Raw genomic sequence first — 13216 nt, forward strand, 5'->3', positions numbered from 1 at the left:
AAAAGTCTGTAAGTTAAGCCGTCTGTAAGTCAAGGGTCCACTGTACTTTGGGGAAGTTCTGACTCCCCATCCCCACCTTGGTTGACCAGACTTATTTGGTCCTCATTCCAGGATTCTATTTAACACTATCTCAGTTTCAAGGGACGTGGGTGGCACTGCGGGTTAAACCGCAGAAGCCTGTACTGCAGGGTCAGAAGACCGAGCAGTTGTAAGATTGAATCCATGTGATGGAGTGAGCTCCCATTGCTTGTCCCAGCTCCTGCCAACCTAGCAGTTCGAAAGCATGTAAATGCCAGTAAATAAATAGGTACCACCACAGTGGGAAGGTAATGGCGTTCCAGGTCTAGTTGCGCTGGCCATGTGACCACGGAAACTGTCTATGGACAAACGCTGGCTTTGTGGCTTGGAGACGGGGATGAGCACTGAGCCCTAGAGTCGGACACGACGGGACTAAATGTCAAGGGGAACCTTTACCTTTACCTTTACCAGTTTCAAAAGTGATATGGCATGTAATATGAAAGGATACAAGATGCTGTTGGACAACCCAAAGTCCAAAGCTCCATTGAGTCAGAGAAACTAATTGCAATGCTGTGACTTCTGGTTTCACACATTTGAATATAAATCTCTCACATCCATTTTTAAAAATATTTTCTGGTTAAAGCAAGCCATAGGGAAAAGCAGATTGTATAAAATGGCAAAGCATACCATCCAGGAGCCTCTGTGGCGATACTGTTCACCAATGGGGTGGGCAATAATGTCATGCTAATTTGTGGGGGATTAGAGGTTCACGGTCAGGTTCCTGGTGGCCTGTGAACCGTCTATATACTTTGCCATCATTGATTCTCTTCTCATGACACAGGCAGGGTTTGCAATGTTAGGGAATACAGCCCTCTGCTAAGGTAGAGTGTGATAGAAGGGCAGATTGCGCAGTTGTATCTAGAATTTCACTTTGCAAGACCATCAGAATATTTTTAAAGTTAAATAGTTCATTTATCCTTGGCTTCTGAACAGCTCCATATAGGAAGCAAATTGTTAACAGTGACTTCTGAGCATTTCAGGTCAACTGACGGTAATAGATGGAAGCATTTAAACATGCTGTAATGTATCTTAGAACGGAGATCTTCACAGAAGCAATCTTCTACTAGCATTTAGGCGTGAAACTGATTGGAACAAAAGCTGTCCAAAATTGCATCAGATGAGCAAACAGAATCCCCACCTTCCTCACTTTTTACCTTCCAAGGAAGGTGGGGATTCTGTTTGCTTATCTGGCACAATTTCAGAAATCCTTCTGGTGCCACTGATACAGAAGTTTAGGTCAGAAGAGAGCGGAAAGAAAATAACAGGGATGTTGTCAAATCTTTGGGTCCGAATCCCAAGTCCGGGTCCAAATCTTTGATACCAAGTCTCAAGGACTTTGGTACCAAGTCCTGAGGCCCAAGCCCAGGTCCAAGTTCCTATTTTAAAAATGTTTTCCCCCCAGAAAAAAAAGGGAGGAGTGGGTGGTCTCTGAGTTGAGAGTCACTGGAAAAAAACAATAAACTCAGCCAAGTTGCCAGTGCAACTGAGGTCTGACTTGACAGCTTGTTCCACAACTCGAGTCCCCAACCCTGGAAAACATTAAGACTTAGTACTTGGCCCTTTCTGCAGAGGCTAGTTGACCATAAGTGAGCCTGAAACCCACACACTACTTCTCCTAGGTATGTAACGTAAACAGCAAGATATTTACAGTTCTTGTTCCATGTACTTGTGAATACAGCCCAGGAAGTATGTAAGTACATGTATAATAAGTGGTTTTGCACTTCCCAAATGGATCCAGAGCCTCCTTAGGCAAGTACTGTAGCATACAGAAGCAGATTACTCACAAACATGCTGGCCTTTGGCGAAGGGTAGCAGAATCTCTATCCAAAAAGTTGGGTATGTGAAACACATACAGTGCTGCCCCGCATAGCGAGGTTAATCCGTTCCGGATTAACCCTCGCTATGCGGAATCATCGCTAAACGGGTAGGGAAAACGTATTGAAACGCATTAAACTTAGTTTAATGCGTTCCAATACCTTGCTTACTTACCTGTTCAGCGAGGATTCCCCTTGCCAGCAGCCATTTTCGCGCCCTTGCTAAGCGAGGGCAGGGCATGAAAACGGCTGCCGGCAGCCATTTCCGGGCTTCCGGCGGCCATTTTGGAGCCGCCGAACAGCTGTTCGGAGGCTCCAAAATGGCCGCCGCAATACCCGATCTTCGCAATGTCGGTTTTCCCCATTGCGAAGATCGGGTATGTTTCCGTATAGCGATCCCGAAAAAGGGATCGCTATACGGAAACATCGCTATACAGTGCACTCGTTAAGCGAGGCACCACTGTATATGCAAGTCTCATAAAGAGTATGGTACAATTTCCTGTATTGCTAACAGATAATCAGAATTAGATGTTCTGAATTCTATAAGGTAGCATATCAAAATAAATGATATATTATGAACCAGTATTAAGATTTTAAATTAGCCTATTTAAAAGGACTTGTGATAAATGACCAGTAGTGACTCATCAAAATTTAGGAATCAAGGAAAATGTTTTAATCATGACATTTCAAAGAGAAAATAGGTTCATTGTTGCTCAGTATCCATCTGCCTGTATATATTCCAGTCAATGATGAAATGGAAGAAACATAAATTCACCTGAAACCAAGTGCAATACGATCAAAATGCAAATTCATATGATGGAATCAGAGACTTGTCCGCTTCTGGAATTTCAATAGACTTTTCTAGCACTACTGTCTTAAATGGGAACACCACTGACAACATATTTGTTCTGAATACTAGATGAAAGCCTAGCTACATCTAGATGGACACACTATCAAAATGAAGAGCAAGCCAACATTTATCAGACACATGAAAAACTTAGCTAAAACTTTTCTTCAAGGGAATTATCTTTTAAGAAAACACACTGGTATTCTATGATACGATGACTTATCACAGGTTAACTGACAGACGCTTATGTGCTTTATATGATTTATAGAGTAGCATGTTCTGAACTGCTTGGATGCTGTATATTTTTATTGAGCTTTTCAAAATTTATAAAGCATGTGTGGGTTATAAAATTATGTTCCCACGGTAATGCTCAATGTTTTTATCTGAAATCCCAAAGTGATCATGCAGTTGTTGTTTTATAAGCAATGAAAAGCTTCCACACAGCTGTGGAACCAAACAGTGTTTCTGGTTCCATAAGAATTACTACTCTGCAGAATAAGTATAGAGTTTCAAACATTTTGGGGTTATACCATTTGTAATCTCTCAGGCTGGCATTTTTCTTTGTTTCTTCCCACACTTATATGTTACTTCATGCATCCAGATATTCATTGTCAAATTTGAAAGTAACCACACGTGTCCACTTAAAGTGAGGTAGCTATTATGGGAGCTGTTGTTATTATTGTTATTGTTATTATTCAAAAACAGCATGCACAGTCAAAATTATGAAAACATTGACTGGTATTATATAACAGAAACCTAACTGTCTGTTAAATATCAGCACAGTGGCTGGACAGTGTCTGCGAAGCAACCAACATGAAATTGACACAGCTACGGGAGGCAGTGGAAGACAGGAGGGCCTGGCGTGCTCTGGTCCATGGGGTCACAAAGAGTCGGACACAACTAAATGACGACGATATATGCTGTCACTACTACTACTACTACTGCTACTACTACTACTACTAGATATGGGGCTATTTGTATTCGTAGACGAATATGAATATTCTCCCGCAGGTGAAAATAACGAGGATCCACTCACGCAGGTGCAGCAGCACCTTCCTATCACGCTGTTGTCTGCAATAAATTACCCATTCTGCTACCTGGCAGAAAGGCTTGTCATCCCACCTCCAGCCAGGAGTGGCTAATCCACTGCAGAGCATGGCATGATACGAAGGTGCTGCTGCGCCCGCAACAGCAGCCAAACGGTGAGTGGATGGTCCGGCCCCATGAGGCTGGACCTTTATTATTTCCACCTGCAGGTGATATTCATATTTGTCTACGAATACCCCCACCTCTAATCATCATCATCATCATCATCATCATCATCATCATCATCATCATCATCATCATCATCATCATCCTGATCTTGCTTTGAGCAAGGAATTTTTTAAATTGTCAGAATGTTCAATGACATGAAAAGACGCTGGACCCAGATTTGTTCACAACAAATCAGGCGCATCACAATCAATACAAAAAATTATAACTTTTAGACCCCCTTCAGCAGATGCTAGAAACATGCCATCCTGTTTACTCTTTTCACATAGGTAGCACATATCAGACTTAAGAAACTACACATGATTTCTTTGACAATTGTAGGTAAAACCTCTGCATTTTACCAAATTTCCACTTTTTAAATAATTCTACAGTTTGTGATGGTTCTGTAGTCAGACTGTACACTGATAGTCCCCAAGCTTTTTGACATAATCAAACCTCTTTTTGAATTATAGTTTAAAATTAAAAGCAAGCGCAAAAGCATAGTAAAAATTATTTCAAATTAATTTTGTGGAATGAAATCTAAAAATTAAAAATAGTTTAAGCTGATAACAATATATTGCCAATGTGAAAATTTCAATTTCTCATGAATTCCTTTGAGTTTTGAGCACATCCCCCAGTTTGAAAGCCAGTGTTTCACTAATGGACAGATTGCTCTGTGAAAGTTATGCCTGTTCTAAATATTTACCCATCTTTTGAGACTCTTTGTGAAATTATGCTATATATTAAAAAAAGACTTACCATCATCATTCTGGGCCAAACAATCCATGAGGACAACAGAAGCTGCAATCCCTATCGCTAACCATTTTGAGAAGCAAAGCTGCTGTAACATTTTATGTCACACTTCAATCAAGGTAAATCTGGAAAGAGAACAGAAAGAAAAATATTCATTTAAAAAAGAAATAGTTTACAAAAGATTGGCCTGAAAATATACCACCACTGCAGAATTCATTGATTGTCTTGTGTTATGAGTTCATAATAACACACATTCCTTCTGTTATAGCACAAATAGTTGAATATTTGTTTTTCAATTCAAAAGCTGATTCTATTTCAGAGAAGTTCTTGGGGGCCTATTCTAATCAGGGAGGGTGATCAAAGCATGAGTCAAAAATATAAGCATATTTTAGTTTAAAACCTTTACTGCTACTAACAAAATATATGAGAGACATTTCAGCCCGTAAATCTGGTCTGACTCTGCACTGTGGAGGAAAAGAAGGGATATGTGAATGTGTGTATTGTGTGTGCTAACAACTGGAGGGTTCTTAATTCAAATCTCCCCAGAACTGCAGACTAATCAGGATGCTTTCCAATCAGTTTTTTCTGCCAGAGATACCACAGTTGTAGAACTAACACATGGAAAACTCATAGAAAACCCTTTAAACTGTGATATCTACAGGAATGAGACATGATGTTTGCCCTTTTTCTCTATCTTGTTTATTAATTATCATTATTATAACTTAATTGTTACTTGCTACAGAATTCTGTTCAATAAATTTCCTGACTAATCTTGATCTAGTCTAGTGTTGTGCTCACACAGATGTATCCTTCTGTTATGGCTACACTAGCTTCTCTAGCTTTGTGTGTAGCCACCCAAAAGACAGCCACTCAAAAACCCCTGCACCGAGTCTGGGTTTGCCATTTGAACTTATGAACAGGGACTGCTTCTCCTGGATCATTCCTATCAGCTCAGGAAAACAGCCAGTGTTCCCTTCCACAATGCTGATATAATAAGCTTCATTTGGCTCAATTCTGTTCAGCATTCTGTTCAATAATGACACAGAAATGTAGGCTCATAAGAAAAACAAACTCAGAGTATTATTTATAACAGTACAGCGTTATAAGGTTAAAATAAAGTTAATCTTATAAACCTCTTAAACTAGCAGATTAACTCACTGTCACTGTTTCATTGTTACGGTTTTGTATTATGGTCAAAGAAACAACATATTTTTCAGCAAATAAGATGCCCGTCTTTCCTCAGCAGCTAACATCAAAACAATCTGTTCTGCATTTATTTTGAAATTATTAAAGTTATTGCTATCACTTTATTTCCAGAAGTCAACCTTTTTCTTATCTGTGTATATAATCTTTTCTGCTTATTTACATCACAAACAATAGTATCATGTCAAGACTTCAAAGTTCTTCCTTGGATCTTTCACTAATTCTTTATAGTTAATGCAGTCAAGAGAAAATGTGATCTTTTTTAGTGGTAGGATAGATGATATTTCATTGAAAAGTAGGACCAAATATGCACATAATTAAAATTAGGCAAATTCTTCCTTATTTCACCATTTATGATTTATACGGTTAAAAACACACACAATCACTTCAATTTGCTTTATATTTTGAGCAAATTAACCAAATAGACATATGATATATTTTACAAAAAAAATGGTTTAGTCAAAGGAAAAGATAGAATTTTATTGAAACAGACATATGGAAATAAACAAACAAACAACAACCAAAGGCTGATTTTTGAAACCAAAGCCAGGACCTGTTTATATTAGTAAAAGAACCAAAGTTTGAATCGCGTTCAGCTATAATTCCACTGATTTTTTTTTAATGATCGCATAATGCATAGTGGATCTCGTGTTCCCCCCCCCAAGACTCACATTATTCTATTCAGAAGTGTGCCATTTAAGCCACTCCTGGCGGGGTTGTTTATTTTAGCTTGGTGTCTAATGCCTCAAAGTGCCCAACGTGCCTTCCTCACCCACCATAAATTGATGGCCTTTGCCATCATGATTGCTTTCATCCCTTTCCCCTCACTCGCTCCCCTCCCCCTATCCCCTCCACGCCTTCACTTGCCTCCCAGCCCCCTTGCTCCCTTCTCCCTGCTTGATCTCCCCTGCCAGCAGGTTTGTTTGCATCCCAGCCCCCTTGCTCGCCCTCCCTGCTCAAACATTTTCCCAATTTTGGAGCAGATCCAAATCATGGGGATTCAGGAGGATCCATGCTTGGCTTAGTGTTTCTTCGCCACTGCAAAGCCAGGTACCCCTCATTTCTGTGATGTACAGTGGGGTCTTGACTTGAGAACTTAATCCGTATTGGAAGGCGGTTCTCAAGTCAAAAAGTCAAGTCTCCATTGACCTACAGTGCATTGAAAACCGATTAATCCCGTAACCGGCCGTTTTTGTTCCATTTTGGTTTTTTTTCTGGTCTGTAAGTCAAATCTCAGTCTGCAAGTCAAACCTAAATTTTGCGGCCAGAGAAGTCTGTAACTCAAAAAGTCTGTAAGTCAAGCCGTCTGTAAGTCAAGACCCCACTGTACTCTATGGGTGCAAATGGACACATCTGGAGCATTCATAAAGGGACAGAAGCAGTCAAGCTTTCTAAAGGGGCAACCAGCTTTGCCCTGTCTCTCTCTCTTTCCCTTCCTCACCTCCCCACAGCAGCAGGGGCAAACGGCCAGTGTGAGGGAAGAGCAGGCAAGCCTCAAATGAAATGATTTTAAAAGCCAATATAGGTCCTGCAACTGAGATACAACACAACTTTAAAACATATTAAAAGTTTTCCCAAGAGGATGCACACTTTGCAGTGTCAAAATGCAACACCCTAACCACTATATCAAGGAGACACATACTGAAGCTATAGTTAAGTTCCAAGCAGACAGTGATTCACATACCATGTGACTGTCACATGACTTTCAAGAACCTCCTATGCATATAATGGGGTTCATCCATAATGTAGATAAGCCCTCAGTTTACCATACTGAAGCTATAGTTAAGTTCCAAATATCATCTCTGGCAGGTTGTCAAACAAAAATTGGGAGTGTTTCACAAATCATATTCTCCTTGATACTGGTCACATGCTACCTAGATCTATTAGTACAAAATGTATCAACTATTCTATTTAACTGTACTGCAATTTAAAGTATGCCTGCAAATCAATATATGTAGTACCCGGTGTGCTATAGAGCATTGGTCCCCAACCTTGGGCCTCCAGAGGTTCTTGGACTACAACTCCCAGAAGCCTTCACCACCACCTCTGCTGGCCAGGATTTCTGGGAGTTGAAGTCCAAGAACCTCTGGAGGCCCACGATTGGGGACCACTGCTATAGAGGACATAGTGATGGACTATAATCCTGGCAATGAGGGTCTGAATCTCCACTTGGCCATGGAAATTCACTGGGGGAATCAAATTGACACCTCATTATTATTATTATTACTATTATTATTATTAAATACATAAAAAGACATCTATATGCTATATGTGTGACAGGAAGCAATAGTTAGAACTGGATATGGAAAATCTGATTGGTTCAAAATTGGGAAAGGAGTACAGCAAGGCTGTATATTGTTCCCCAACTTATTTAACTTGTATGCAGAATACATCATGTGAAAGGCCAGACTGGAGGAATCCTAAACCGGAATTAAGATTACTGGAAGAAATATCAACAACCTCCGATATGCAGATGATACCACTCTGATGGCAGAAAGGGAGGAGGAATTAAAGAACCTTGTAATGAGGGTGAAAGAGGAGAGTGCAAAAAATGGCCTGAAGCTCAACATCAAAAAAACTAAGATCATGGCCACTGGTCCCATCACCTCCTAGCAAATAGAAGGGAAAGATATGGAGGCAGTGACAGATTTTACTTTCTTGGGCTCCATGATCACTGCAGATGGGGACAGCAGGCATGAAATTGACAGATGCCTGCTTCTTGGGAGAAAAGCGATGACAAACCTTGACAGCATCTTAAAAAGCAGAGACATCACTTTACCAACAAAAGTCCACATAGTCAAAGCTATGGTTTTTCCTGTAGTGATGTACAGAAGTGAGAGCTGGACCATAAAGAAAGCTGACCACCGAAGAATTGATACTTTTGAATTATGGTGCTGGGGGAGGCTCTTGAGAGTCCCCTGGACTGCAAGGAGAACAAACCTATCAATTCTAAAGGAAATCAACCCTGAATGCTCACTGGAAGGACAGATCCTGAAGCTGAGGCTCCAGTACTTTGACCATCTGATGAGAAGAGAAGACTCCCTCTAAAAGACCCTGATGTTGGGAAAGTGTGAAGGCAGGAGGAGAAGGGGACGACAGAGGGTGAGATGGTTGGACAGTGTCATTGAAGCTGCCAGCATGAATTTGACCAAATTCCAGGAGGCAGTGGAGGACAGGAGGGCCTGGCATGCTTTGGTCTTCCTGTGCCTTTTGTGCACCAGTTCCTTCATTAAAAATTAAAGGGACTGCCTTTCTTAAGATTTTCCATCTTGTTTTTCCATCTTGTTTTTCCCCATTCATGCTCTCCTTGGCACTCATCGAAAAGTCCAAAGAACTTTTAAAAAAAGCAAAGTGTGCTGCTTATATACTGCCCCATAGTGCCTCAAGCGCTCTCTGGAGAGTTTACAAGTTAATTACGCAGGCTACACCTTGCCCCCCCCCCCCCACGCGCTGGGTACTCATTTTACCAACCTTGGAAGGATAAAAGACTGAGTTAACCTTGAGTCAGCTACCTGGGGTTGATCATGAACACAGTTTTGGCTGCAGTACAGCCGTTTAACCACTGTACCTCAAGGCTCCTTTTAAAAAGCAGGGTAAGGCAAGCAACAGAGAGCCAAATTCCAAAAAGCCTAAGGAAGTCTTTAAAAACAAACAAAAAAGCAGAGAGGTAACAGGAAATGAATCTAAAACTCTATAGAACCCTAAAGAACTACTCCAAAAAAACCAGTCAAGACTACAGATCTACTTCAAAAACAGAAACTACACAAGAAAAAAAATAATCAAAGTCCCAGTCAAAATATACACCTTTAACTAATAAACACACAATAAATTAACCATTTAATGGGACGTGGTGGCGCTGTGGGCTAAACCGCAGAAGCCTGTGCTGCAGGGTCAGAAGATCCGGCAGTTGTAATATCGAATCCACACAACGGAATGAGCACCCGTCGCTTGTCCCAGCTCCCGCCAACCTAGCGGTTCGAAAGCATGCAAATGCGAGTAGATAAATAGGGACCACCTCGGTGGGAAGGTAAACAGCGTTCCGTGTCTAAATCACACTGGCCATGTGACCACGGAAAGATTGTCTTCGGACAAACGCTGGCTCTATGGCTTGAAGAGCGGGATGAGCGCCGCCCCCTAGAGTTGGACACGACTGGACAAAAATTGTCAAGGGGAACCTTTACCTTTACCTAAATTAACCATTAAAAAAAATTTAATAAGGAAAGTACTCATAGATAGCAAAGGGGGTAGAATGATGAACTAGCTAGCACACATATTTTCACAAGAGTGACTGTTACAAAGCATTACCCTCACTGGGTTGTAATAAATCAAGGCCATTTTAGAGGTTCAGATTCCCATTCTCCCGGTCCTACATGTTATGATTGGCTGCTGACCACAACTCTTGCAGACTGATTGGATGAAAACTTTCCTGGGTGATTCCCTGAGCTACCTGACAGACGAAGGCAAAAGAAAGAGTAAATGAAAAAGGCAAATACAAGAGAACACAACTCTTACTCAGTGTAGTAAGTTGTAACTAGAGTAGGCCCATTGAATCAGTGGAGATTTGGTAAGTCAGCTCCTCCATAACTTCAGCTGATTTAATCAACCTACTCCAGTAGCTCTTATTACATTAAGCAATAGGAATTTATCAACTGGATGAAGTGGAGTTTCCTTCCAGGCAAACTGTTAGAGGATTTCAGCCTGAAGCTTTTCGCCCTCTTTGTCCGTCTTACAAGCAGAAGTCTGAAACACCTGATTAATTTCATCAACATAACTACTACAGAACTGCAAATCAAAATACACTAATGAATCACACAGCAATCCTTTTAAGCCAAGATGGTAATGACAGGCAGCAACATCAATAAAGTACAAATTTTAATTCTGTTTCTTTGTTGGTGAACCTTAAGAGCTTAATAGTGTGTACTCTAAATCCAGCAGCGCTAAATTCTGGTATTAAATTTTTCAGTCATGTCCACTCAAAAGGCAGGATAAAGTAGCTGTAGAAAAGACTTCTGAGAAGCACAGAGTTCTGTTGTCAAAGGATAATGGGGAATTATAGAGAATAAAGGTCTTGGATCATAAGCATGGGGAAAGAACTGCCTTAGAGGCACAAGTCACTGAAAGGCAGTGATGAATCTCTTCCCTCACACAGTATTTCAGGCTTCATGAAATGTAGTCTCTCTTCTCCACAGGGAACATAATGTCACCCTATCTCCAGGACACATTCTCTATTAAGTTAATGAAGATTTCACATGTTCTGATACTTCAGGGTGATTTTGGGATCTCTGTGTGTAACTTCTACTCTTATACAACTCTCATTTCTAAAGGGGATGCCTGTCCCACAACTTTCTGCAAATTTCTCTTTATAACATCTACAGAAAAAGACAAAAGCCAATCTCACAGCCATAAATACTGCACTCCCAAGCCAACTACACCAGAGCACAGAGTGCTGTCCTCTGAAGATGCCAGCCACAGAGATTGGCGAAACATTAGGAAGAACAACCTTCAGAACACAGCCAAAGAGCCTGAAAAACCCACAACAACCATTAGATCCCGGCCATGAAAGCCTTCGCGAAAATATGGGAAATGTTTCCACTAGAAACAAAGGAATATTATTTCAGTGAAAACTTGAAAATAGGATTTGGCCTAAAAGCAAATAAATCAATGTAGTTCTTTTGCTAGATGGGTATAAGAAAAAAACAAATCAACTATAAGCTTTTGCAGGTTATAATGAATCATGGTCTATAAATGTAAAACTCATAAAAGCTATAAACATTTTAACATCTTCACTGAACTTTTGCAAGCATCTTATGTCAATTAAAGCACCTGGCAGTAATAAGAGGAGAGACTCCATTGTAAGAGCAAAATGAGACCTGAAACTACAAAAATCTTTAAATCAATTCAGTAGCATGGCAGGTTATGTGCCAATTTGAACAGAAGAACTCATATTCAGCTGCACAGTATATTGCATAGCCTTGGGCAAGTCAGTATCTTTCAGCCTAACCTACTTTATTGGTTTGCTGTGAAAATTAATTAGGGGTTGGGAAAGCTTCCTGTGTTGTTTAAAGACTGTTGTTTAAAGGAAGGAAGGAATGCAGCTTAAATAAACCCAGGATTTTAAATATCTTGTAGTTAATTCTGGAGAACCTCAACACTGATGCTAAGACTGCTCTGAAAAAGGCTATCACGAGCACCATGTCAACCACCATTTTGACCAAAACTTAAAATACACTTCAATTTATGAGCTTAGAACACATTTTCTATCCAGCCATCCAGAATCCCCTGCCCGCATAGCACCGGTTTTGACCTTTAAAAGCCTTTTGGGGTTTGTTTCCATATGTTCTGTCCACACATTAAGATGCTCATCAGAGCCCTTTTCCTAGGTTCTTCTACCATCTGAAGGCTGGATTTTGAGTACCCTCTGCCCTCCAAAAAGGAGCCATCTCACCAGCAAATTCAAAGATGACTCTCCCTAGAGAGGCTAGTTTGGCACCCATTCTTCTACCATTTCAGCAGGAGGCAAAGTCCATTTTTATTTTTTCATACCTTTCAGCTCAATTTTATTGGGAAAATATTTTTAACAACCTTGACTGCAAACCCATTCTAATACTGGATATCAGTAGGAGGCAGGCTTTCACAGTCTAATATGTCATTTTCTTGCCATTAACCAAGTTACAAGGTTTTTTTGTTTCCTGGGCTTGAGAATGCCACATTCTCTTCATCTCTGATTAGCATATTTTACTATCCTTTGTTTGTAATAGTTGTTTTTCTTGTGTGCTTCGAGGACAGAGGGTTGAGTAGGTTCTCTGCACAGAATGGATTTATACCCACCCTTGTGGGCAGAAAAATCTACATTTGTTCCTACCACCTTGTTTTAAAAATCTTTGAAAATGTAAAGGCTACGTAACTGTTAAAAAGTGCTGTCCTCTGAAGATGTCGGCCACAGAGACTGGTGAAATGTTAGGAAGAACAACCCTCAGAACACAGCCAAAGAGCCCGAAAAACCCACAACAACCAGTATTCTTTTTCCTTTTTTAAACCTGAAAATAGTTGCAAATAGATTATTTCTCAAAACACTAGTTAGTGCAAGAGGTATGGACTTGAGAGACTTGTAGCTAATTCTAACCCTTACTTGCTGCATTTCTACTGTATAACTAAACAGAATTAAGCAAATTCCTAGTTTCTCTAAGAGGTTGTGGGCATAGAACTAATGCAGCCACCTAAAAAGGAGAAAGGTTAATTAACAAGTATTTTTTCAGACTTCTAATGTTCT

General features: G+C 40.4%; 1 protein-coding gene across 8 annotated transcripts in view; it reads right to left on the bottom strand.

The window, feature by feature from the left end:
- Positions 1 to 13216, bottom strand: part of PCDH15 (protocadherin related 15) — a 979840-nt gene that overhangs the window by 464461 nt on the left and 502163 nt on the right. For all 8 annotated transcript variants that reach the window (XM_072995260.2, XM_072995261.2, XM_072995259.2 and 5 more), the window contains one exon: positions 4750 to 4868. In XM_072995260.2, coding sequence (XP_072851361.2) covers positions 4750 to 4840 — 91 coding nt within the window. In that variant the 5' untranslated portion in view covers positions 4841 to 4868. The remainder of the gene's footprint in view (positions 1 to 4749; positions 4869 to 13216) is intronic.

This window comes from Pogona vitticeps, chromosome 3 (genome assembly GCF_051106095.1).
Source record: "Pogona vitticeps strain Pit_001003342236 chromosome 3, PviZW2.1, whole genome shotgun sequence".
Lineage (NCBI taxonomy): Eukaryota > Metazoa > Chordata > Lepidosauria > Squamata > Agamidae > Pogona > Pogona vitticeps.